Raw genomic sequence first — 25323 nt, 5'->3', positions numbered from 1 at the left:
GGCATGCATTTCACTTGCAGTTTAGAGAAAAATCTTAAGTCAATAAACCATGTCCAAACTACATATTAAAATGTTTATAAAAATCAAGCTTTAACATTTATTTTATATCTAGCTTTCCACATCTGTGTGCAGACAAGGGATAAGATTGCACATAAGTGTAAGCAGTGCAAAAATGTGGAAGTGGAGAAAAGTCACAGATGTGCTAAAAATCAAACACAAGATTTTAAGAAAGCAATGGACAAATCAAAACCAGGAAAAAAGTAAAACTATAGCGTCAGGATTAGGAAGGGTGAAGAATGATAATGCCCTTGTTACTACAGAAGTTAGTGGCACAGATAGCACTTGTCAAACAAAAAATAATCCAATAGCATTGACTTTTATTCATTCATGTTAAGTCACCTGAAATGATATCTGTTGCATTTAAATGCTCATTAATGTAAATGGCTGAACAAATCCATTTCAATGGATAGTCAATATCCCACATAGTTAAGTCACTTCAACACAGCCTCATGACAACTCCCACACCAGAACAGTACTTTATTTTGTAAATTTTGACCCATTATTACTCCCATGTTATGGTTTTTTCAGCTGTCAAGTGTACAAGGTGAAGAAAAAATTTAGTTAGATGGGGGTTGCACCTGGAAAATAAATTTCTTAAACTCCATATACACGTTTCAAAACTGCTGGGTCCCAAGTCCATCTATGAACTCCAGGGCTGCCAGTATCATGTGCAGCATACTAAAGCTACACTATCCGAATAGCTTATTAATTCTGCATAAATCAGGTCAATCAATGTGTCAACCTGTAACAGACTGTGCACTTTTAACTGAACATGGCAAAATATTCACTCTCTTGAACTTTACATCATTATTTGATGTCAAACAATGAAGCAAATCCCAACAGTATATACAAAAACAGCTTTGCATTTACAAAAGATTGTTTCCCATACTGATTAATTCAGGCAGCTAACTCATTGGTTTATGCAACTTTATTGAAGAAAAATAAATCAATTACTAGCAGAGCTATTAGTTGATCACTCATCCATTGACAACTTGCATCATTTATTCAGTGCTATATTAAACAGTGTATTGGAAGATAGATTAACTAATAGCTCCAAGCCTCCTAACAATTTAAATGAGAATTACAAAATGTTTGAGACCCTATTTTGGAATACAAAGGGTGTTTGACTTCCAATTTCCATTCTCTGTAGAACAAGAACAGGTCATTCCTTTATTGACATGCATAAAATACATCACATTTTCTGTTCTGCTGATGCTATAAATTCAATACCAATTCTCCAGCCACATCAGTTATGAGCATAAAGTATATCATGTAACCTCAAATCTCTAACAGTGGAAGGCTTAAAAAAGACTGGATGCTAGAATAATGCTGCTTCCTTTGATGTGACAACTGAGCATCCATCTCCCTCCCCCTCAGATGATTTCTTCAGCATGTTAGAGCAGTGAGGAATGGTTTTAGTCTCATAACCAAGTTAGAGTGAAGACATTGGCCACATAATACACATGCTCCATTTTTAAAAAAATTCAGAATCTTGGGCAACTGTTCTCTTGTAACTACTTTACAGTTTCTAAAAGCAGTTATTGTCCAAAGCTGGAAGAACTTAAGTCTTCTCAGATGAGCATGTGAATGAATGGAGGGAGGTAAACAAAAAATAAAATTAAAAAAGATGAGGTCTGAAAGGGGAGCAGCCGGATAAGAAAATCAAAAAAGGAACAGTAATTTAAAGTTTATTCCAGCTATAATGCAGGTTATTCTGACTTTAAGGTAGCATCACATGGCATACTTCTGAGTCCATTCCCGAGATATTCTGTTGTACCTGCAAATAAAGAAGATGTTACTTAAAAAGTTAAAGAATTCTTAATATTTGAAAGGAAAGATTTCTATTTTACCTCCAAACTCATCATGGAGTTATCTCTTATGGCTATGATTAGAATTAAGCCAACAAGGGAGAAATAGCATTGGTACTCAAAGCAATGTGGGAAATGGAAATCTTATGCTTCCACTAGAATGTTCCAATAGACTGAAAATATTTTCATAAACACAATAAGGTGGTATTGAGATTGGGGACGCTAAGAAAAAAAATAATCAAAGACCTTTTCTCTTCCCTACCACTGAGTTAAATGTTCTATTAGAAAATCCTATAATTAGTATTCACTTCAACTAACTGTAACATTAAAAAAATTATTTTACAGATCATGGACTTATGTCAGAACGGCACACACAGTCTACAGAAATTTCCATCAAAGTTGGAACCAAACAATTTTATCTGAATCCTAGACTTTGAGAAATTGGTAATACCAGAAATTACATTTGAGATTTAAAGCACAGGGAGAAGATTAGACATTGGGGAAGGAGGTTTTGAAGAAAGGACTTTTCAAGAGAGGTGGGTGTGAGTAGCGTGTATGTGTTAATTGGAACATGTATGTGTTACTTTTAGAAAGTGTGACTGGAGCTAACAAGTCCCACTTGAGACTTAATGAGAATCTCTAGTAGTACAACTCGGGGGCATCTTTGTTTAAAAAGATCAACAGGTAACTCACACACGAGCAAGGTTATTTATTACTGAGGATTATCATTCATATTGATAAATGCTATCAATTTCTTCCTGTATTACATCCATGCCATAAATTACTTACCAACAAAAAATACAGTGATAGCCTTAAGAAATGAATATAACATCAAAGGGTATAGGAGAACTTTTAGATTTCTATTTCCAGTTTGAACTTTATGCAATATTAACTAGCTTCATTTCAAACCAAGAACTAAACATGGTTCAACCACTTTTCTAAACTTTAGCATATAGAAGTTCTTTCTACCATTCATGGTTACCTCATTTAAGGACACCCTCTCAAAAAGCCAGCACTTTAAAACAAAGGTTTCATTTAGCATACAGGGAGCCACAAAGTATAGCTGATATTAATGCATGCTTGTCAGTAATGAACATTTAGTTTAGATGCTTGGAGGCTTTATTAAAAGTGTTTTCCCCTTATATTATGATCTCTTGGCCAAATTTTAATTAAATCACCACATTCCATAAAGTACTGGTAATAAAGGTTAAAATATACCAACTTTAAAATTTAAATACCATGGTAGTTTGAAAAAGATACTATTTAAACTTTCATTTCTTACTAGTGCTATATATAACTGCTTTGCCATGCAAATACTCTCAAGCAGTAATGACTATTGGGTATACTTTCACGCTAAACAGAGATCAAGCAGTTAAATGTACAGTTTTCAGAAAACTGTCACATGTTACCTTCGGTTAGTTAAGACAGTGCCTTTAAGCATGCAGCACTCAAGTGCTGGCAGTACCATGAATAAGCGCACCATAGAGTGCAGATCCTCTTACCCTACAACATAGCGTATTTCTCTGTCCACTCTCTTGCTAACCTATTGTACCTAATTGAACAAGTATACTTAGCATTAATCATAACATACAACAAAGTTATAATGGTGAAGTAGTACATAAAGGTAATTCAAATATCTGAGGAATTTAGACCACGTTTTTATAATAGTACCAGTTATTTGTTTCAAAAATGTAATTGGGACAAAGAAAAATCTTTCTTTCCAAAAACTTAGTAAGTGACAAAGCACTGAACATGTTGGGAAATTAAAACGTTTTAGAGGGAGCTATTCATTGTCACATAAACTAAAACCTATTAAAAAAAACTCACATTTCAAAAACTAGCTTTCTGCACATCTTATTATCTTACCAGCAGTAATCATCAAGTCTTCTTGGCATTGCCACAACTTACAGCAGAGTGTAAGCCTAACTCATTAAAAAAATAAAATCACTTTTCTACTATATACTTACTTATCTCTGTCTGTTTTATAGATCCGTGCAATCTCTGGCACTAGGGGGTCATCTGGGTTTGGATCACATAGCAGTGAACAAATGGATAAAAGAACTGCAAGAAAAAAAAGTGTTACCTAGCATTGGAAATTTAGATAAAAATGTATTTAGAAACATGTATTAAAAAAAAAAAACACCCAATCCTCAAAAGATTTTTTATTAGTTTGTATCTTAAGGTCAACGAGACACAGCTTTACAGACATTTTGCTTCACAGGAGACAATAAGGAATGTCAAAAATAGAACTTTGTTGGCATCAAGTTTAGTACTGACTAGCTATGAAAATAGTGCCAAACTCAGGAGTTCCAAGATACTCAAACAATGCGGTAGTAGTTTATTATCCTTTTCATAAAGTTTAAAGTTAAGTGGCATTAGTAATAAGCTGTGGAGTTCTTGGTACTTTGAGGGGGGAAATCTATAAAGAATAATGTGGGGAACATTCTTCGTGCAGTATTATTTTCAGCGGTTGGGCATAACAAAAAAATCCATTCTCAGGGTGTCTAGCTAGCTCAGTCAGAGGAGCATGAGACCCATGATCTTGGGTTTGTGGAGTTCAAGCCCCATGTTGGAGGTAGAGTTTACTTATTAAATAAATATATATATATTAAAAGAAAGGGGGCACCTGGGTGGCTCAGTTGATTTAGCCTCCAACTTCGGTTCAGATCATGATCTCATGGTTTGTTGAGTTTGAGACCCACATTGAGCTCTATGCTGAGTGCTCAGAGCTTGGAGCCTGCTTCAGATTCTGTATCTCCCCCTCCCTCTCTGTCTCTCTCACAAATAAACAAACATTAAAGAAAATAAAAAGAATAAAAAAAAAGAAATCCATTCTCTTCCCTGCCCTTGGGGGAGTTTCACATAAACTCCCAACTGCTCCATTGTGTTTCGTCTCCTTGAATTTATAAACTAAGAGTACTGATTAAATAAATGCTGAGATCTCCATTACTTTTTTAATAAAAGATTTTATTATATACATATATGTACATACACATATATTTTTAAGTAGGCTTCACGTCCAGCGGAGAGCCCAACGTGGGGCTTGAAATTACAACCCTGAGATTGAGAACTGAGCTGAGATCAAGAGTTGTGGACACTTAACCGACTGAGCCATCCAGGAGCCCCTGAAGATTTTATTTTTAAGCAATCCCTACACTCAACATGGGGCTTGAACTCACAACTCCAAGATCAAGAGTCATGCTCCACAGACTAAGCCAGCCACGCAGGCACCTCTCTATCTCTATTACTAAACGAGCCTTCACAACTTTAGTTCTTACTCTGACCTGTTCAATTCATGAACTTGGATGATACCAAGCATTTCAGAGCATGTATCTAATTCATTTTGTATGCCTATTATGTGGCAGACACTGCAAAGTGTTATAAGGGATTTTCTTTCTTCTCCAAAACAGTGATTTTAGTCAAATACAAGTCTGGGAGATGCTACACTACCTTTTTAGTAGATACAAATTCACTGCACAATCCTATCTGAAACACTGTCTTAATTAGCAACATTAAAAACCTCATTTTTTATACCTTAAGGTATGCTAAGCCAACACCAATACCCAAAGGTTACTACAGGGTACACTTCCTTCCCATTGAGTAGTCACTCTGTGGTAGGTGATTTCATTTGTGGGGGAGAAGTGACATAAAAACCACCACAGTCATTCAAAATGGAGAAAGATGGAGGAACTCCATCTCCATCTGGGATATTCTTGTGGAGACTGGACAACCTATTAGAGATGTCATATAATAGATCCCAACTGAAATTAGAAGACCAGAATTGATCTAGAGACCTTTCCAAGACTATGAATCTGAGCAGCTCAAGACTTTCTCTGAAAGTATTTTACCTTTAGAAATAGTTAAAGCAGGAGACCACTGTGATCTTAGAATATCGAGACAAATGCTGCCATTACTGTTAATATTTGGATGATAAATTCTTGTTGTAAATGCAACCTAAAATAAATTAAAAAAATTTTTTAGGTATCTTTTCCCCAAGTAAAAATAAGCATCCTAATCTGAAATAAAAGACTTTCATTTTTAGCAAGGCTTAAAATACTGTCCTGCTCTCTCTCTCTCACACACACACCCATACACACAATCAAATGGCTAAAACCTACTTTACATATACAGTAGGACTAAAAATTACAGAAACTCATCTGATATTCTGATCAAGATCTTTCAGGGGATCCTTCTCTTTCATTAAAATAAAATGTACTCTTTGGGGCAAAATTTTACTATCAATGATATGATGGGATATTCTGAAGGTTAACTTTCGCTCTACCATGTCATGAGTATCAAGAAGAACATTGTGAAGGCTAATTAACATTCATTAATAAATAAAGGAACTTCAGAATGTACACCAAATTTATAGACCAACTCATTTAAGGTATCAAGTTACAAAAAGTATGTTTTAGTGTGCGTTTCCATAGTACATAAAATAACTTTAAATATCACAAAAGTGTTTCATCTGAAGTAACTGTCATACTACACCTATAACATGACTGCAAAGATGGCTGAAGTGCCAACGTTCTGCTATTTTCTACAGGTATTCATATAGATTGGATTTATGTTAATTGCTCTGAAAAGACAAGGATCAAATGCTTTTAATAACTGTAAACCAGTCACCTTCGTGCATTAAGCAACTATAAGCTTTGATAGATTTATTGTTATATATGCAAACCCAAACCCCTAAAAGATATAGCCTGTCTAAGCCCTAACAAACATAGCCTAGGCTGCAGCAACATTTAATATGCAAATGAATACAAAGCTGAATACCTGAAGTCTACTACTTTACAGAGGTTAATAATCCAAACCTGTACGAGCACAATAAAGGGGGGGAAAAAAGCTTCCACATAATGTATCAGAGCTTTGCAACATTGGATAAATCCTTATCTCCATTTACAAAAGTTCAAATCCAGGTCTAGCTGCTCCTCTAACTAAAGATTAAGAGCATTCTGTATTATATATTTAGCTTATGTATTAGCCTCAATATGTATTTAACCTAAATTATTCTTACTCCCTACATATACATGCCAATTACCTTGAATTACATTGAATCTTAATTTCTAAGAATACTCTATTCCTTTGAAATAAAACACTGATGTATACTAATGGATTTTGGGGATAAATACTTGCCTTAGGTGGTTTGAAGGGGTAGTCTGTAGGAAAATGAATTGTCAAAAAGAATACACCACCTTGATATGGGCTGTCATTCTGTGAAAAGAAAAATTTGCTTAACTCTGATATTTAAAATATTACTGCTAAATAATCCAGGTAACATTTCTATTTTCTAAATAAGCATTTAATATGGACCCAAATTACCCACTGTTTACACTGCAATAGAATCTAAACTATTCCACAATTTAGTTCATATTACTAGAAAATACACAATCAAAATTTACTATAGAACAATGAACCCTTATTTACTTAGATCCCATTTTACGTAGGTCACCAAAGAACCGAAAAATTACCCAAAAAACTAAGTGTTCTAGATCCCAACTTTCACAAAGGAAAAGTATACTTAGCAATAAGGTCTATAAAAGTATTATACATCAAACATGAATTTGAAAATAAGGTCTTATATTTATTTCTTCTAATGAAAACCATATATACAACACAGAAGGCTTTGTACTTCAACACACCACTTTGGCTACTGGCAAAGCAAAATGCTGAATTCACAACCCTGGGATTAAGAGTCACGTGCTCTTCTGACTGAGCCAGCCAGTAACCCCTCAAAAATCCTCATTTAAAACCAAGGAAGTTTTTCTTCAAAAGCATACTAAAAACCCCACAGCAAACCAACACACAGCATTACAATATTTGGAAAACAATGTAGAATATTTGTTCTTCCACTTCAAAAGAAAACAAAATTTCAAGCTATCGCATCACTCTTCCTCCCTCGTTTTGATTATAATTTGAGTACGAAGGACTCTTAGTAAATACCTATCAGACAATGTTAGTATGAAGTAATTTTTGGGAAACACTACTTGCTAGAATTTTACATTTAATTTAACCAATATCAGGAAAAAGATATCATTGTTCCCATTTTATGGACAAATATAAAGGGACTTGAAGAAATAACTTAGGTGAATGGTATAGGATAGAACCAAGATTGAAACCCCAGGTCTTGTGAAGACTATCAACAATGGAACAGAAAGTGAGGACAAAAGACAGTGACTTAGTAAAAACCTTTAAGGTAAAAGGAAAATATAAAACTGCTTCTAGATATGCTAAGAGCCGACCTGAAGATGTATTTCAAAGTTTATAGTGAGTTATTACCAACATCTATTTCTCTCCATTAGAAGAGTATGTACATAGTGCTAATATAAGCCTTTTACTATGCTCATTCTGGATATCAGGCAAATAAAAACTTTTCCAGATCTGTCACTTTTATAGTGTTCATTTAATCCCCAGCCCGCTGTAAAATAAACAATAGCTTAATTAATTTAACTCCCTTCTATAGATCAGGTATGTAGAAGGGACATTGAGAACAATTTCTTATCTTGATGGGCTAACAGTATGGCAAAGAGACATATAATGAAATGTTGCAGGTATTATGAAAAATGAATGGGATATATCTGCGAGTTGAAGGAAAAATGTCAACTTACTGATGATAAATGAAGTTCAAAGAAACATACAACTAGTAAAATTAAAAAAACTACAGTTTGAATCCTTTCATAATGCCCAAGTCCTTTCTTTTCATATTGTTTACAAAATTTTAATTTGAAAAAATACAACTGCAAAGCAGCATTGTGAAGTATAGACAAAAATCAAAGCAAGGTACCAGAATACGATCTGAATTTACCAGATTAATGGATCTTTAACAGCTACATCAACAGGGAGTAGATGCTTCAAATGGCATACACTTTTATAAGACTAATACTGAAAATGTTTGTACAGTGTACAGTTAACAATTTACAGTAATCCTAAACAGTAGAATTCTAGGAACACCTGAGTGGCTCAGTCGGTTAAGCATCTGACTCTTGATCTTGGCTCAAGGTCACGATCTCAGTTTGTGAATTGAGCCCTGCACTGGGCTGAAAGTGTGGAACCTGCTTGGGATTCTCTTTCCTTCTTTCTCTGCCCCTCCCCTGTTCATGTTCTCACTCTCTCTCAAAATAAATTAAAAAAAAAAAAAAAAAAAAAAACAGAAAAAAAAGAAAGAGAAATTCTAAATTTTCATACAATCATAAGTGCTGTAATCTCACTGCTTCTGAATAAAGGCAACCTAATCATAAGATTTAAGCAAAACCAAATTTCACTTCACTTGTTCAAAAAAAAAAAACTTATGGGATGAAAATATTTCAATGTTACAATTTAACACTACAACTCCATCAACTCAAAAAGGAAAAACTGGTAAAATCTTAAGATCCAGGGGTAACCCAACCAAACTATGCTATCTAAAGATTGAGGCTCTATATCAAAGTTACTATAAATAGAAAACAAACAGAAAAGAAATTAAAACAGGAATATTTTGATTATAAACTGACCCAAATCCAGAATTTATACTTGATCTCTTTATAAACCTTCTACACCTTGGATTTACTCCAATTAGTTCAAGTGGCTCCTCTCAGTGTCTGTATTCCTCCCCTAGGGCAATCATAAAGTGTTGGTATTCCCAAAGATCCATCTTCTGCTTCTATCTCCTGATCCGCACTTATTCTGGTAACTCTGGAGTCCTTCTCTCTCTCTCTTTACATATATATTCAAATGCTCATGAATGTTTATTCTTGGATGTCTTGTGTCCAAAACTCAAACCACAAACCATCAGGGATCAAAGCAGTTATCAATCTTAAAGATCCTTAAATTCTCTTCAACTAGCTGCTTCTCCTTTAGGTCCATTGCCACCACTACCTTCGTTCCAGATCTCACATCTTTTTTCTACATTATGGTAATGGTTTACTACTGGTATTCCTGTCTTCACTCTGGCTTTTTCTTCTAATTTATCCCTCACCCTAATTCTGAAGTTGTCTTAAGACACAAGTTGCGGGGCGCCTGGGTGGCGCAGTCGATTAAGCGTCCGACTTCAGCCAGGTCACGATCTCGCGGTCCGGGAGTTCGAGCCCCGCGTCGGGCTCTGGGCTGATGGCTCAGAGCCTGGAGCCTGTTTCCGATTCTGTGTCTCCCTCTCTCTCTGCCCCTCCCCCGTTCATGCTCTGTCTCTCTCTGTCCCAAAAATAAAATAAATAAACGTTGGAAAAAAAAAAAAAAAAGACACAAGTTGCACCCCTGCTTGAAATCCAGCACAGATTTCAAGATAAAGTACAAACTCCTAAGCACATAAAGTGCTTTATGAACTCATTCCCACTAATATAGCTGGTCTCATCTTCTACCTAGTCTCCTAAATGTGCTCTTTACTGCACATAAAATGTTTCACATCTCCTTTTTCTATTATTTCTTTCTTTCTCTTCCTTGAAATATTCTTTGAAAAAAAAATTTTTTTTTATTAGAGAGACAGCATGTGCGAGCGGGTAGGGGTGAGAGGGGCAGAAGGAGAGAGAATGTTAAGCAGGCTCTACACACAGCGTTAGCCTGACACAAAGCTTGATCCCACGACCCTGGGATCATGACATAAGCCAAAAATCAAGAGTCAGAAACTTAACAGACTGAGCCACCCAGGCGTTCCTACTTGAAATATTCTTATCTGCATCTGTATCTTTATCTCTAGGATCCTACCTACACTATAGAATCCATCTTAAGCTTAAATGTCCTTAAAAAGATAATACAGCCTTTCCTTTAGTTCAATCCGCTTGTTGCCTTTCTTCTGTACTTTCTGTACATTTACTATTATCCAACATATTTATAACTTACTTATATTTTCCACTTCCTCTACTCTTCCTCTGGACTACAAAGCTCCTTTTAAAAGGTCATGAAGGGAAGAGTTTTCATGTATCATTAACCTTGGCAGAAACTGACATAATACACTTAAAATAAGTTGAAAAATAACCTTTATGGACCAATAAGACAATACCTATGAACCAATTATTTGACTTCAGATGGGTTTTGTAGTTGATTCTGCTCAAGCTGCCAAAGATGACGTTATATTATTCAAATTTGGTACTTTCTTCCTTGGCTGTATCATAGATTAGGTGGAAGTTAGTGTGGTTCTCCAAATAATTTCAAAATTATCTTTCTCCCAGCTCCATTTCCAATTAGTAATCAAGTATATAAATACCAGAAATAAGTAAGGAGTTAATTTCTCCTAACTTTTCCAATTGTTAATGGGAATTGTCCTCAGTACAAAAAACCCAGCCACCACCAAAGTTTAAGAACCACATAACCAGCAATGCTCTGTCATTTCTTTCAAAGGTTTAATTTTTATTAGTATTTGTGCTTCCAAAGTATCTTACCTTAAGAAAGAATAAGCCAGTTCAAATGGTTATTAGAAAGCATTTTGCCTCATAAATTTAATGATCAAGAACATTCCCAGACTGTAATACACTAAAACTGAATAGTTACTCTGCATCAAAAACTTAAATTAGATGCTCCATTCCTTAGTCAGGAACCTTTAGTTATGTGGCACTGCCAATCACTTTACTGACCTAGGAAGTACTCCATAGCAATTTTGTAACCATTTATTCTTTCAGCAAATCTGCAAATACATGGATTGCTATACTACCAATGTCCCAACGTTTTAGCTCATTTTTCTGCATGTCACACAGCTAGGCATAATAACAAAACAAAGCAATTATTTATCTAATCAAACTGTGATGTTGTATCACAAGGATGCAATCAAAAGCCAAAATAAGAACATGAGTTGTTTCATTGTTGACGCTATGGTAAAGATAATTGCTAACTATTTCCAAGTTGACACCCAAAACCGGTGTTTACTAAAATACAGTTTCTGCAAATTTTGTTCATTAGGGAATATTTAAATAGTTCTGAAAATCAAGTATTTGTTTTTAAAAGCAGAAAACTGTCATTGATACAATTAACAAAGTTTTCTGAAAATAAAAGCAAATAAGCAAGCAGCTACAAAAAAAGGTCAGGATAAGCAATTTTCTCTTATTCTCTAAAGAATTACTGGCATAAACTACTCACTTATGCTTCACTCTGATTTACTCTAAGTATATTCCTCACCTTTTGGAAACAAAAGTTCAATAAACAGTGAAGTCTCAGAGTCCAGCAGAAAAATGTCACACTGGTGTCAAAGAGCTGGTTTCTATCATGCACACCATCCAATTAAGTCTTGAGATTACCAACTTTTTAGTGCTTTATTAATACTGACAACTAATTTTTATAATGAGACCATCTTAAAGCACCCTCTGGATCAAAGATGAGCTTTTACTTGGTAGAAATGGTAAGGCATTTTACTGAACACTCTGCTTTAAGAATTGGTGATCTATAATGACAAAATTCTAGAAACAGCAAATCCATGTGCCTACAGAATCTAGGGAGGCAAAATGAAGTGGACAGGAGTGTGAGACACAAACCCCATATAAAAAAAGGGAGGTAGCTGCTAAACTCCATCCCCAGTCGCTACTGCTATGGAATGAGGGCCTCGTCAGGGTTTTAATATGAAGACTGTTAACTTCTAAACTGTTTTGTGGACCAAACTGGGTAAAAGCCAGACTAGTTAACTATGTTCACTTAAAATAAATAAACCACAATTTTGTTACAAAGTAAGTATTTTTAAAGCAAAATAAAATTTACAGTAGTAAGAATAGTCCTTGAGATAACTGGAAGTGAACAATTCTGACTGTTATTTTTTTTTCCCTATTAGGATAATACAGATATGTTTCAGATTATTAAGATAAATATCCCCCCCTCTACCAACACCACCAAGTTTAACTTAACTCACAGTCTCCCTACCTTTAGGTCGTAACATTTCACAATTACTCTAACTCAATCATCCCTGCTATGATTTCCCATAAAATTTCCTATCTTATACACTTGTTTTAATTGCCGGTCTCTCCCAGATTTTAAGTTCCCTAAAGAATGAGAAGTATTATGTCTATCCTTAATGGCTGGCATACAGTGGGGGACCACAGGGAGATGGAAAAAAAAAAAAGATTAAAGTTATCAAAATCAGAACTACGGAATAAAAACTTATTAATCCAACCCATCAACTGGCTAACTTTTCCAAGAGCATTTCTCCTTTTAGAATAATACCTATTTATTGACCGTTATCTCACCAAGTACATTATTGACATTTATGTTGAGATTAAACCACCAAAAAGGGGGGGAAGAAAGCAGATTAAGACATACATAGAATAGAAATCCTAAAGTGCCTTCCAAGTCAAAAAAAATATTAAGTATTGTGCAAGATACAGTCTTACCCCAGGTTGTTTTACTGCGCTCTAATTCTGTGAAATTCTTAGATGGTATCCATAATTCTGAATATTCAATTATCCAGCATATACAGTTTCTTATCTACCCAGGATAGAAAGGAATTTTGCTGTATTCAAAATATCACTTTCTACCTAAAAATATTCAAATTTTGTAAAAATCTAAAGTTCTATACAAACATCAAATACAATAAAAACTTAGATTTTTGGCAGCAAGAGGAATTAGGTCCATGGTAGAGCTAATAAATTAAATGGTCTATAAATAACAGGAAGCTCTGCAACAATGCTTTACATTACTACAAAAGAAAACTAGGATAAAGTGAAAAAATATTTGATAGGTCATAGAGATGCTAGACTCTAGAACCCGAATACAGGGACAGACACATATAATATATGTAAACAAATGACTAATTCATTAAATTTTTAGGGCTTTCAAAAGCTGTACAACTATGGCAGTTCCAAAACGGCATTACAAGGTTAATAAAATAAATATGAGACTAAGTTAAATATAACTAGGTCAATGTTGAATTTTTAATTAAAAGCAACAATTTTTAATTCTTAATACTTACAGGTCCCATAATTGTGGCTTGCCAATGAAACACTAGGGAAAAACAAAACAAAACTGTTATCTAAAGATGTACAAGCTTTTTTGAAATTAGCCATTCAAATCAACTTCAGAGTTACTTACTGTCATCCCCAACTGGACCTGCAGAACATTGTGCTGGAGGGTCACGGGCCAAATCACTAAGTTCCTACACCAAAACAGAACATGATGGGTCATATAACCATAACAACAAACAAACAGAGTCAATGGTTTATCTTCACCCCATTCTTTAAGGGACACACAATCATAGTTCACATTAATACATTCTAGTAAAAGAAAACATTAAGTTAACCATAGTCCAGATCGTGGAACATAATAGGCACAGACACAAAAATTCTTGTTACATCAACAAAAGCCATCCAAACCAGAAAAGTTGTATCAGATACTTTCACAGCTTAAGAACTGAGACAGTTCTCAACATTCATGTTGTTTGCTTAACTTTCAGGATATCTCAGAAGCCCTTATTTCTACTATCCTAAATCCTCTGTTGTATCTGAAACCACACTATCCACAGACCTCATTTCCACTTGAAAAATCTCTAATGGGGCTAGGTAGGTAGGTATCCTTTTTGATTTGGTCTTATTGCTGCAACTCAACTGTGTTTATTACCCTGGAAGAAACTGAAATTTGCTCTTAGTAAAACATGCAGTTTCCAAAATTCCATCAGACCTTATATTTATAAATATGTACTTAGCCTTTCCAGGACTTATATGTAACAAATATGGATAATTTAGTCAGAAAATAAAGTTGTTTCTTTTTTAATTTTATTTTAGAGAAAGAGAGTATGTGTGGGGCTCGATCCAGAGCAAATATATGCCTCTCTCACATGGTCCAAATACATTTCAGAAAACAACCAACTGTTGCACAGTGATCAATCTAGATTCACTCCATTTAAAAACAAAACAAAACCCCACAATAAAGAAGAATTGTCCTTGTGGTAACTGTTTCACAAAATTCATAAACCATGACATTGTAGCTCTAAAACTAAAAATGTCACAAATCAATTATACCTCAGTAAAACTGGGAGTTGGAGATTGCTCTGATACACTGCCAACTTGCTTCTCAAACTCACACATCTGTTTTTAAGGTTATCAAAACAGCCAGAAATCCCAGGATACACAACTTAGGATAACGGAAGATCAGATCAGACCTTTATGCTTGCCTAAATAAATATACCTTCTTATGTTCAATATATTTAAGAATGGGAGAAAATTCATTCCAACCACCATGGATCCTGATCAGTAGGAATTACAGAAACTCTGAACAGAGATTTAAACAACTGGTTAAAAGAAACTATGTATGGGGGCACCTGGGTGGCCCATTTGGTTAAGCCTTCTATTCTTGATTTCAACTCAGAGATCATGATCTCATGGCTTGTGGGGGTTTGAGGCCCATGTCAGCTCTGCGCTGTAAGCACAGTCTGCTTGGGATATCCCCCCCTCTAAGTAAATAACTTAAGAAAACAGAACAAAACTATGTATGGTTTTAACTTAAAAACAAAAACAAACACTGTTACAAATTATCAAATGATTCTGAATCAAGTATTTGAAGTTATTTTTTGTTTTGTTTTTTCAGGCTTGATGTCCAGGGGGGAGCCCAACATGGGCTTGAACTCACAACCCTGAGATCAAGACCTGAGCTGAGATCAAGAGTCTGACACTTAACCGACTGAGCTACCCTGGCGCCCAAAACTACCAATTTTTGAGTAAAAATAGAAACATACTTGAATTAATTGACTACCCATTATTAAGCAAATGACTTTTTCATAGGCCAGATTAGGTTTCATATGGCAATTATTTACATCCCATAACCAGCCACTTTTGTTATGATGAGAATCTACTTTAACACCATCTCAAAGCATTAAAAACTTCATTGTTGGTAAAAATCAAGTAGTCTAGTCAAACTGACACGACCAGAGAATGCTCCCATGTTCCAAAGCTTATGTAACAAGTTCTGTGTAGCTGGCCCACCAAAAAATACAAAAAACCAAAAGCTAATTTATACAGTTTAATTCTCTTTCCTTAAGGAACACAAGGGTTCAAAAAAAGGGGTCTATTTTAAGGTTAAAAACTTACTTGTTCTAAACCATCCCCCCCTCCTTTTCCATAAAAGATTTATCTCGTTTCTTACATTGATCTAGCCCAAATTATGTCCTTAATAAACATGTTTTGAATACAGATTTGTTTATATGCCAGAAAAAAAAGCAGTTATTTTTAAATAAAACCAATCTAAACGATGGCTGCTCTAAGTGACCTTGAAACAACTTCATTATAAATTTCAGGAATCTATAAAGTTAACCTAGAATATACCAACACCCTATTTAATGTTAAAGAACATATTTCTTACAGAGGAAACAAGTTTTTATGCATAATATTTATAAATTAAGCCTTTATAATACTGGCATTATTATTCTAACTTTAGAGTGAAGGTCTAATTTCAGCTCTTCCCTCCCAAAATTTCAGGCTCTTATTACTCAGATTTCTGAGTGTCTTATTTTCTAAGTTCTCCATGACCAAGATGTCTCTGAAGTAATAATCAAAGATCTAAAATTAGGCCAATTATCTTACATACTAAAATCTACTTTAAATACAACATTGAAAAAAAAACCAACCTATTTTAGGGATCAAAACAGGTCTTTCAAATCATGTACCAGTGTTCATCTCTAAGATAACAAGTAATTCTCATGACATTATTATGCCCATAGCATAAGCAAATGAGAATACATAAGAAAATCTCAGCAAGAAAAATTATGAGAAAGCACAGTAAGAAGTCACCTCAGATGCTCTTAATGTGTAAGAACTTTTATCTACTCAATAAACTATCTATCTTACCCTGCTTTCATGGAAATGCTTTTCCCTTACTCCAAAACATGTGATTGTAGTGTTAGGTTAATGGTGGCTGATAACCACCCATTACTCAGGGCTAATCATAGAATTTTGTTTCTTTAGCCTCAGTGATTAGCTCAAAGGGCTGGAAAGTAACCTAAGCCAAGCCAGGACCTGACCTAATCAGGTCCATCCATCTCTGCCTGGTTTTTCATATTGAAGCTGGGAAGACTTCTTCCTTCTCTAACTGTAAGGATGTGACCTAGAGCTATTGGCAGGCATGTGCCTTGAAATTACATGGTGAATCCAGAGAAAAAGAGACCACATTGGGCAAAAGAGATAATAAGAGCTGACTTGGCATAAAGATATGCAATTTCAGTCCCTGAGGTTGTAGCTTGCTCTGGTTCCTATAGTTATTTCCTTTGATTGTTAACTGCTCCAGTTTCCTTCTAACAAATCCAAGGGAGAAAAAACGCCAAGAGTGAGGAGAGACCCATTCTAAGCAGAAAGTTCCTGGGAACCACGGCCATTTATATAGAGCTTATCCCACTAAAGCACAATGTAATGCTCAAGTCTTGTTTTTTGAAAAACATGTAAGAAATCTAAATCAAACAGTCTCAAAATCAAGCTAGAGGGAGCAGGGAGAAATCATGTATTCTGTCTAGCAACTTTTAATCTAATCACAGAAACTAGAAGTTAATTTAAATCCATTTCTAAAATGAAAAGTAGTATTTGCTATTAGCTAAAGTTTCACCATCATTTATTCACATACAGGAAAAGTGCATATTTGGTGTCAAGCATGTTAGGTCTGAATATACCGAGATAAAACCTGAATCCCTTCCCTAATAGACTGTTAATATAAAGTAGGCACAATGCAGAAACAAAAAACTACATTTCAACAACTTTAAGTGCTTAAAATAAAGACATTTAAATGCTTTGTGAATCCTGAAAAGGTAACCACTAACCTTGCCTGGGTTTAAAAACAGTGACAACTGAGCTGAGTCCTGATGGAGGGATAAGCATTCCAAGCAGAGAACCTTATTCAAAGTCAAGGGTATGAAAGAACAGTCTACAAAAATTTGCTTGTAATTCTGGTATACCAACCAGAAACACAAAAGAGTAAAGGTAAGAAGGTAGCACATGTGACCAGCAAGGTTAACCATGGCTTGATCTTTCAGTAGCTTTGAATATATCAAAGACCATCCCAAAGGCAATGGGAACCACAGAAATTTTTAAGCAGGAATAAGGCAAATCAAATTTGGGGTGTTTTTAAAAAAATGTACAGACAATAGTACACTAGAAAAAACTTTCAATTTTTAAAATTACTAGGTCATATCCTAAAAGTACCCCTGAATCTGTGTACCCAGGCTGACAAGTAAAGCTGAACATTTTTACTATATTTCCTTCATATTAAAAATAAAATGCTGCAGAGAGGTGCCTGTATGAATCAGTTGGTTAAGCATCTGACTCTTAACTGGCTCAGGTTCTCATGGTTTGTGGGATTGAGCTCCACACCGGGCTGCACACTGAACATCACAGAACCTCCTTGGGATTGTCTCTCCCTGACCCCACAAAATGAACTTAAAAAAAAAAAAAAAAGCTATAGGAGCACCTGGGTGGCTCAGTCAATTAAATGCCCAACTCTTGGTCTTGGCTCAGGTCATGATCTCAAGGTTCAGGAGTTTGAGCCCCACATCGGACTCTGTGCTGATAGCAAGAGCTTGGGATTCGATTCTCTCTCTCTCAAAATAAATAATTTTAAAAAAATGCTACAGATATACCTGAAGCTCCCTCACGTACTCCCCAATTCCACTTGCCCCTCAGAAGGTTATTTGAAATTTGGTTTCCACTACTTCTCCCCATTTTTATACACTACTAGATATGTATCTCTTAAGAATATATAGCATTGTTTTGCAGGACTTCAAATTTTAACTATATATATAGACTTGTATCCATGTGTATTTCTATAGGTATCATTCAGAACATTGGCTTTTAAAAATTTTTTTCTTTTAGAGAGAGAGAGAGAGAGAGAAAGAGAGGGAGGGAGGGAGAGAGTGAGTGAGAAAAACTTAAGCAGGCACCACACTCAGCGCGTAGCCCAACATGGGGCTCAATCCCACGACCCTGGGATCATGACTTGAGCCAAAATCAGGAGTGGGACCCTCAACCAACTGGGCCACCCAGACCCAGGCACCCCCAGAACACTGGCTTTTAACACTATTTGTGACAAGCACTTCTAAAATTAACTATTAGAGTTTCTATCCCCCATATACCCATACAAAAATTTAATCTGTGGGTATCACAGACTCATCTCCGTATTGTAGGAATCCCTAATACAAGGACAGAGAAGCAGTAACTACATTAAGAAGCATTAGCAGTAATTCAGGTGAGAGTAGAACATGAACTAAGTCATGGAGGATTAAAAAAAAAAAGAAAAAAAAAAAGATCTTAAATACCAAGCATTTTACCCTTACAAAAATCTTACGAAAATAGGCCTGATTTCTATTTTACATCAGAGGAAAGACTGCATGCAAGTGTAGGATATACTAAGCTTTAGGATGTGTAGGAAAACAAAAGTAGTGTATCTACTAGACACTTGAAAATTAGAGATCTAGAAACAGATTTCAAAATGGCTGCTTTTTAAAAAGGGTGTCCTTACATCAAAGATGCATTTAAAAAAATTTGATACGGCATTTGGCATACTGAAGAAAAAAATTTCAATTGCACTAAACCAACTCTCCACTGTACTTAAGGAATAAATGCCCTAGATTGAACAGGATATGGAAAACTGAGGTTTTCATAGGATCAGTTTCTCCATAATCATTCAGTTAGTTTGCATCTTATTATTACACTCAGTGTGAATCTAGTGTTACCTATTTTTTAAGTTACACGGCCTTTAAATTAAAGCCAACCGAGAAAACAATTATCCATTCCACTGCAAGAGGAAACTCTATTTACTGGACTGAGATCAATCTTCAATGAAGCACTTACTCAATGAATTTCCAAAAGTAATTTTGTCTTTGGTAAAATCATACTAAGTACTGAAACTGTTAGCTCTTTGCTCCCTAGTAGAGAGGAACGTGGAAAGGACCAGAGAACAGCTCACATATAGCACCTGGGAAGTCTTCATATGATGACCATTCCTTTCCCCAAGAATAGCATTACTAAGGTGGGCTCTTGCCCAACTATTTTTTACTAAATTTTTTTTTTTTAATGTTTATTTATTTTGAGAAAGAGTGAATGGGGTAGGGGCAGAGAGGGAGGGAGACAGAGAATTCCAAGCAGGCTCTGCACTGCCAGCACAGAGCCCAACATGGGGCTCAAACTCACGAACCATGAGATCATGACCTAACCCCAAATCAAGAGTTAGATGCTTAACCGAGTGAGCCACCCAGGCCCCCCATAGCCAACTATTAAACCACTAAAATAGAAAAGAAGTTGTCAGGGGAGACTGGCACATACTAGGAGTTGCTTAAAGGCTCCACTCACACTGAAGGGACACTAAAATGGATCAAGGGCATACAAGGACATAAAACAAACAAACAAACCTCCTCACCAAATTTAAATATTTTTTTGTCATGGTATGTTCTTCTGGAGGAAATTTTTTTTTTTTATCATCTTCCTCTGAACTGCTTCCCCTGAAACCTTCCTGCATACTTAGCTAGTATGAAAATCCAGGCCTTTTCTCACTTAGAAATATGCTTCTCTATTCCATTTAAAAGCCTAAACAGGGCACCTGGGTAGCTCAATCGATTGAGTGTCTGCTTTGGCTCAGGTCATGATCTCGCGGTTTGTGAGCTTGAGTCCCACGTTGGGCTTGCTGCTGTCAGCACAAAGCCCGCTTTGAATCCTCTGGCCCCCTCTCTCTATCCCTTCCTTACTTACTCTCTCAAAAATAAATAAATAAATGTTTAAAAAAAAAAAAAAAAAGAGCCTAAACAGACCCATAGGATAAGGAGTCAAGCAAATCTCTCCAAAAGGCAGCCAAAAGGTACAGCTTAAGACAGTGAGTTCTCAATTGTAGGTACATGATTAAACATTAAGAAGTATGACCATTCCTTCTGTGGGGCTCCTACAAGAAAGCCCAGCTTATCTTTAGATCTTTGCTTTGATCATTATAGCACACAGGATCTCTTTGAAAGTTGACTATTAGAAGTAAAACATGAAAAGACCTAAAAGTCTAAACATACTGCTAAATATTTGCTTTTTGCTTCTCTACTGTATCTACATCTTACTCATTTTAGAGGTGAAATGACTAACCAGACTATGAAGAAAAAGCCAAGGCATTAAATGCAAAGGCCTAAAGAGATGATGGGAAGTACAAGAAATGGTCTCTGCCATTAAAGAATTCATAAGTTGGAAATACAAGAACTATTTATGAATAATGAAACTACAGAGCAGCCATATCAATGAGTGTCCAGTAAGATTTAATGCCTCTAGTAATAATCGTTTAAGCATCCTGAACTTTCTAATGACAACCACTACTTACACATTAGATCAACATAACCAAAGTCAGCATTTATGAAATTACTGTGGTAATGCCAAGTTCATGGGTTCCATCCCTGAGTACAGTAATTATCATCACCATGTTCACAATCATTTGTTATCCCATACTCCACTATCCATCATGCACATTATCACCCAAAGGTCATAACGATAGCAGTATAGATACAATTCCTATCATAACTTTTGGGAAAACTTAAAAGGTTCATGCCATTACTGACAGGCAATTTCTTGTATTTTACTCAAGAGTCCACTTCTTTCAAAACTTTTGACTTAGAGACCAGATTTGTAGAACTACGTGAATCAGCACTATAAAGACATCTCTTGCCTCTTAAAACCTATACTGAGCAGCAACATAAAATACTGCTTTGGGGTCTGGATGAGATGAGGCCATGAAGTGGAAAGAAGAGTGCCTTTAAAGAAATTGAGAGAACTCACCCTCACCAAGCCTTTACAACCCAACAAAATATAAAGGTACATATTCAGATAAGTGATAGGACAAAATGCTATGTAATTATTGCTCGATGAGAACTGCTCTAATTGTTCTTATAAAGATCAGGTTTACTATGAAGTAAACAAAAATTTTCTTACTAACTTTAACATTGTGAAATTTCTATATACTGTGTGTAGACACAAATAGTAAGGAAGAAAACAGCAAACATTTCAGAAATGTATGCTTACCAGAAGTTATTTCAAAAGAAGGAAACCTGGCAAAAATATTTTAGGATCTGAACACTTTCATAGAACTGCAGACTTAAAGAATGAAAAGAAACAGTCACTTTAAAATCATTTTAGTTTGGAATTTACAATTTATGTGAAATCCTAAAAGTTTCTTTTACTTTTAAGAATTAAGAGGTAGGTGCTACAAACCATGTCTCATTACATCACTGACAATATAGTAACTTCCTGTTTAGCTGTAATTACAGGTGAGACAGTGTGCTTGCTCATTACTCAAGATATAAAGAATGTCTTGAATAATACTACAATTTTCTTTCTTTAGATCACCATTTAAATCACTTAAAATTATTCAAAGCTGTTCTTTTGTAGGCATTATCTAAATGGGCAAAACAGAAAGCCAAATTTAGGTTCTCAGCTTTGATACATGAAAACACACAAGGCATTTCATAGATAAGAAAAAACAAAAATTAACAGCAGTCCTGTGGTTGAAAACATCCAATTATACATTAGCTTTGAAATGATAACAAGACTAGGATGAATGTGAACAAGTACTCCATCCTAAAAACGAACAAGTAACCAAGTAGTGATTCACAACTGAAACCTACAAGGCCAAATAAGACAAATCTAGCTATGAAAAGTTGTCAATATCAATGATACAAGATTATACTGAAAGTACTGTTGCAGATAAAAATCAGATGTTTAGGTAAAGTATAAAACACTTCATCGAATTTTTCCCTTTCACACATAATAAGGCAGAGGATAGTTCTGAGAATCTTATCTAGCCAGATAACTTAGCTAATAAGATATTCACTAAATGCATTCATTCTTAATTACACTGTTCAATTTCAAATAAGATCATGCCATTGGTAGTAAAACCCAATCAACAACATAAAATTTTCCAGTAAAGTAACGAAAATCAATCTTGCTGATTTCAAAATACTACTGGTTTGACAGAATTAGGTATAGTTATAAAACCCACCACAAAACGGCAAAATATAGCATAAGCAAATTATTTAAATAATCTTTTTTTTGTAATTTTTTTTTTAGCATTTATTTATTTTTGAGACAGAGAGAGAGCATGAACGGGGGAGGGGCAGAGAGAGGGAGACACAGAATTGGAAGCAGGCTCCAGGCTCTGAGCCGTCAGCCCAGAGCCCGACACGGGGCTCGAACTCAGGACCGCGAGATCGTGACCTGAGCTGAAGTCCAACGCTCAACCAACTGAGCCACCCAGGCTCCCCTAAATAAACTATCTTTAATAATAAGTAAATCTGGGGCACCTGGATGGCTAAGTCAGTTAAGCACCCGACTTTGGCTCGGGTCATGATCTTGCGTTTCCAGAGTTCAAACCCCACACTGGGTTCTCTGCTGTCAACTCAGAGCCCTGTTTCAGATCCTGTGTCTCCCTCTCTCTGCCCCACCCCTGCATCTCTCTCAAAAAAGGTAAAAAACAGTAATGGGTAAATCTGATATAAAACCAAAGATTTCACCCCCCTTTTAAAAAATTTATTGTGACAGAGAAAGAGTGAGGCAGAGACAGAATCCCAAGCAGGCTCCACGCTCTGAGTGTGGAGCCCAATGTGGGGCTCCATCCCACAAACCTTGAGACCATGACCTGAGCCAAAATCAAGACTCAGAACTCAACTTATAAAGATCAGGCACTCCCCTTAATTTCTTTTAAATAAGTGTTTCCCATACTTAGATTCTTGGAAGTTAAGTTGTACAAGGTGACAAACCCCTATTCATGTGTTTATATGCTTGTTTCTTCCACTCAAAGCAGAGACTCTCATGGGTAATGACAAGGCTTCCTCATTTTCTATCTCCTGGGACTAAACTACTGTGCCAAATGGAGTAAAACTTCCCTCAGTTAAGTAATGGTTAAATGATTACCCCGATGTTTGTGGATCTTCACCAGAGGGAGGCTTCAGAATCACCTAAGGGACATTTCAAAATCATGCGTGTTCCCAGAGAAAATGAAATGATTCCATATATCTGGCAAGATCCTATACACTATATTAAGAACTCTGCTCAATTTCCTGATATATAAATGCAACTCATGTCAAAACCCACGAACAAGAACGTATATTACGGAATGCAAAAGCCAACCTAAGATTTGAAATCTTAATCTGAAAACATTTTTATGTCAGCATTAAGAACCTACTGTTTTCTTTACTAGAAAGGGATCATTACAGTAAAAGTATTTGGAAAAATTGCAAGAATTTACTGTATCTTGGATTAACAAGGTGCACGGAATCCATGAGTTAAATTCACATATAATCTAGTAACAGATATATTGTAAGTAGCTTCTCCCCCAGTGCTAGTAAGAGTATTCAAGTTTATATTCGTAGGAATAACAAAAACTAGAATTAACACTGCAAAAGAGCAGGATGATGAAAACAGCGTCAAGGTAAGTGCCTCTTCATAAAATAAACACCAAGGTCACCATGATCAGTATCCATGAGTCACACAACTGTCCCACAAATTTAGATGGCTACAGAAAAGCCTTGAGGATCCTAAAGAAACACCTGCAAAACTGTGTATCCAGCCTATAGGCTCTTTGGAGACAAGATATTTTAAGATACCCCTAGCAATTAGTTGGAACATGGCAACTCCCAGTCCTTTAAGAGATCAACCAAAAAGAACATTCACTCCCACTGTCAAAACTTAGGTTAGTGAAGATCTTAATTCACATATTAACTATGATCTAAGAATAAAGTGAAGTTCCCATTATTGAAAAGTGAAGTGGGAGAGGAGAGCAGCAGCTTATTGCAGGTAGTAAAACTAAAATGACATTCATTCACCTGATAAAATAGAAACAAATGGTTCAGAACAGCAGTACACTATGGAGTTCAAGAGCTTAAGCTCTTGAGGTAGACTGATCTGAACCTCAGTCACTAGCTGTGTAGCAAGTAACCTCTGTGTTGGTTTCCTCATGTATAAAACGGAATGATAAAGAGCATCTCACAGAATTGTGAGAATTAAATAAGCTGATTTCCATAAAGGGCTTGGAAATAGTTTGGTACACAGTAAATGCTAAGTCCTCGCTATTACTAGCAGCAGAATGATGCAAAAGAAAACCTTTTTGAATACTAAAAGCATAAAGGATGACATAACAGTTAAGACACAGAATGGAGCCAGACTGTCCAGGTTCCAATCCCAATTCTGCTATCAGAGACGAAGGGTAGGTTTTTGTTTTGTTTTTTAACCTTTCTGTGCTTCAGGTTTCTAATCTCTAAATGGGGATAATAATTTAACTGTACCTACTTCCTTGAGTTGTAATATTAAGTGAGTTAATACAAGGGTTTCAAACAATTCTGACACATTGCAAACCCTCAAAACATAAGTTACTCTTCTAGGCTTGGCTCACATTATATTTTATGTGAAGTTCTTTTTAAACTTCCCCAAAATACAAGCACTGTAGTTACCTGGTTTAATGGGAGTAGTATAATTGCCTATGGTCCTCAAACACCACTAATCAACTTGGGAGTTCCCATTTTTCATTTTTGTTGTTTAATAAATAGCCTTGTAAAACCATACTACAGCTTATTAAATAAATA

General features: G+C 35.6%; 1 protein-coding gene across 9 annotated transcripts in view; it reads right to left on the bottom strand.

Annotated features, from left to right (window-relative positions):
* Positions 1–357: 357 nt before the first annotated feature.
* The window catches only part of UBE2D3 (ubiquitin conjugating enzyme E2 D3), a 29266-nt gene continuing 4300 nt past the window's right edge, over positions 358–25323 (bottom strand). For 6 of the 9 annotated variants that reach the window (XM_086704491.1, XM_086704492.1, XM_086704496.1 and 3 more), the window contains exons 3-9: positions 13845–13908; positions 13726–13778; positions 7005–7082; positions 5717–5822; positions 3836–3929; positions 3371–3420; positions 358–1837 (exon numbers count right to left, since the gene is read on the bottom strand). In XM_086704491.1, the coding sequence (XP_086560617.1) occupies positions 3372–3420; positions 3836–3929; positions 5717–5822; positions 7005–7082; positions 13726–13778; positions 13845–13908 (444 nt within the window). In that variant the 3' untranslated portion in view covers positions 358–1837; position 3371. The remainder of the gene's footprint in view (positions 1838–3370; positions 3421–3835; positions 3930–5716; positions 5823–7004; positions 7083–13725; positions 13779–13844; positions 13909–25323) is intronic. The other 3 variants (XM_086704497.1, XM_086704498.1, XM_086704499.1) reach the window with 1 other exon arrangement.

This window comes from Puma concolor, chromosome B1 (genome assembly GCF_028749965.1).
Source record: "Puma concolor isolate L17-30 chromosome B1, mPumCon1.1.hap2, whole genome shotgun sequence".
Classification (NCBI taxonomy): Eukaryota; Metazoa; Chordata; class Mammalia; order Carnivora; family Felidae; genus Puma; species Puma concolor.
Note: the sequence above shows the minus strand (reverse complement) of the source record. Positions and strands in the feature narration are given on the sequence as shown.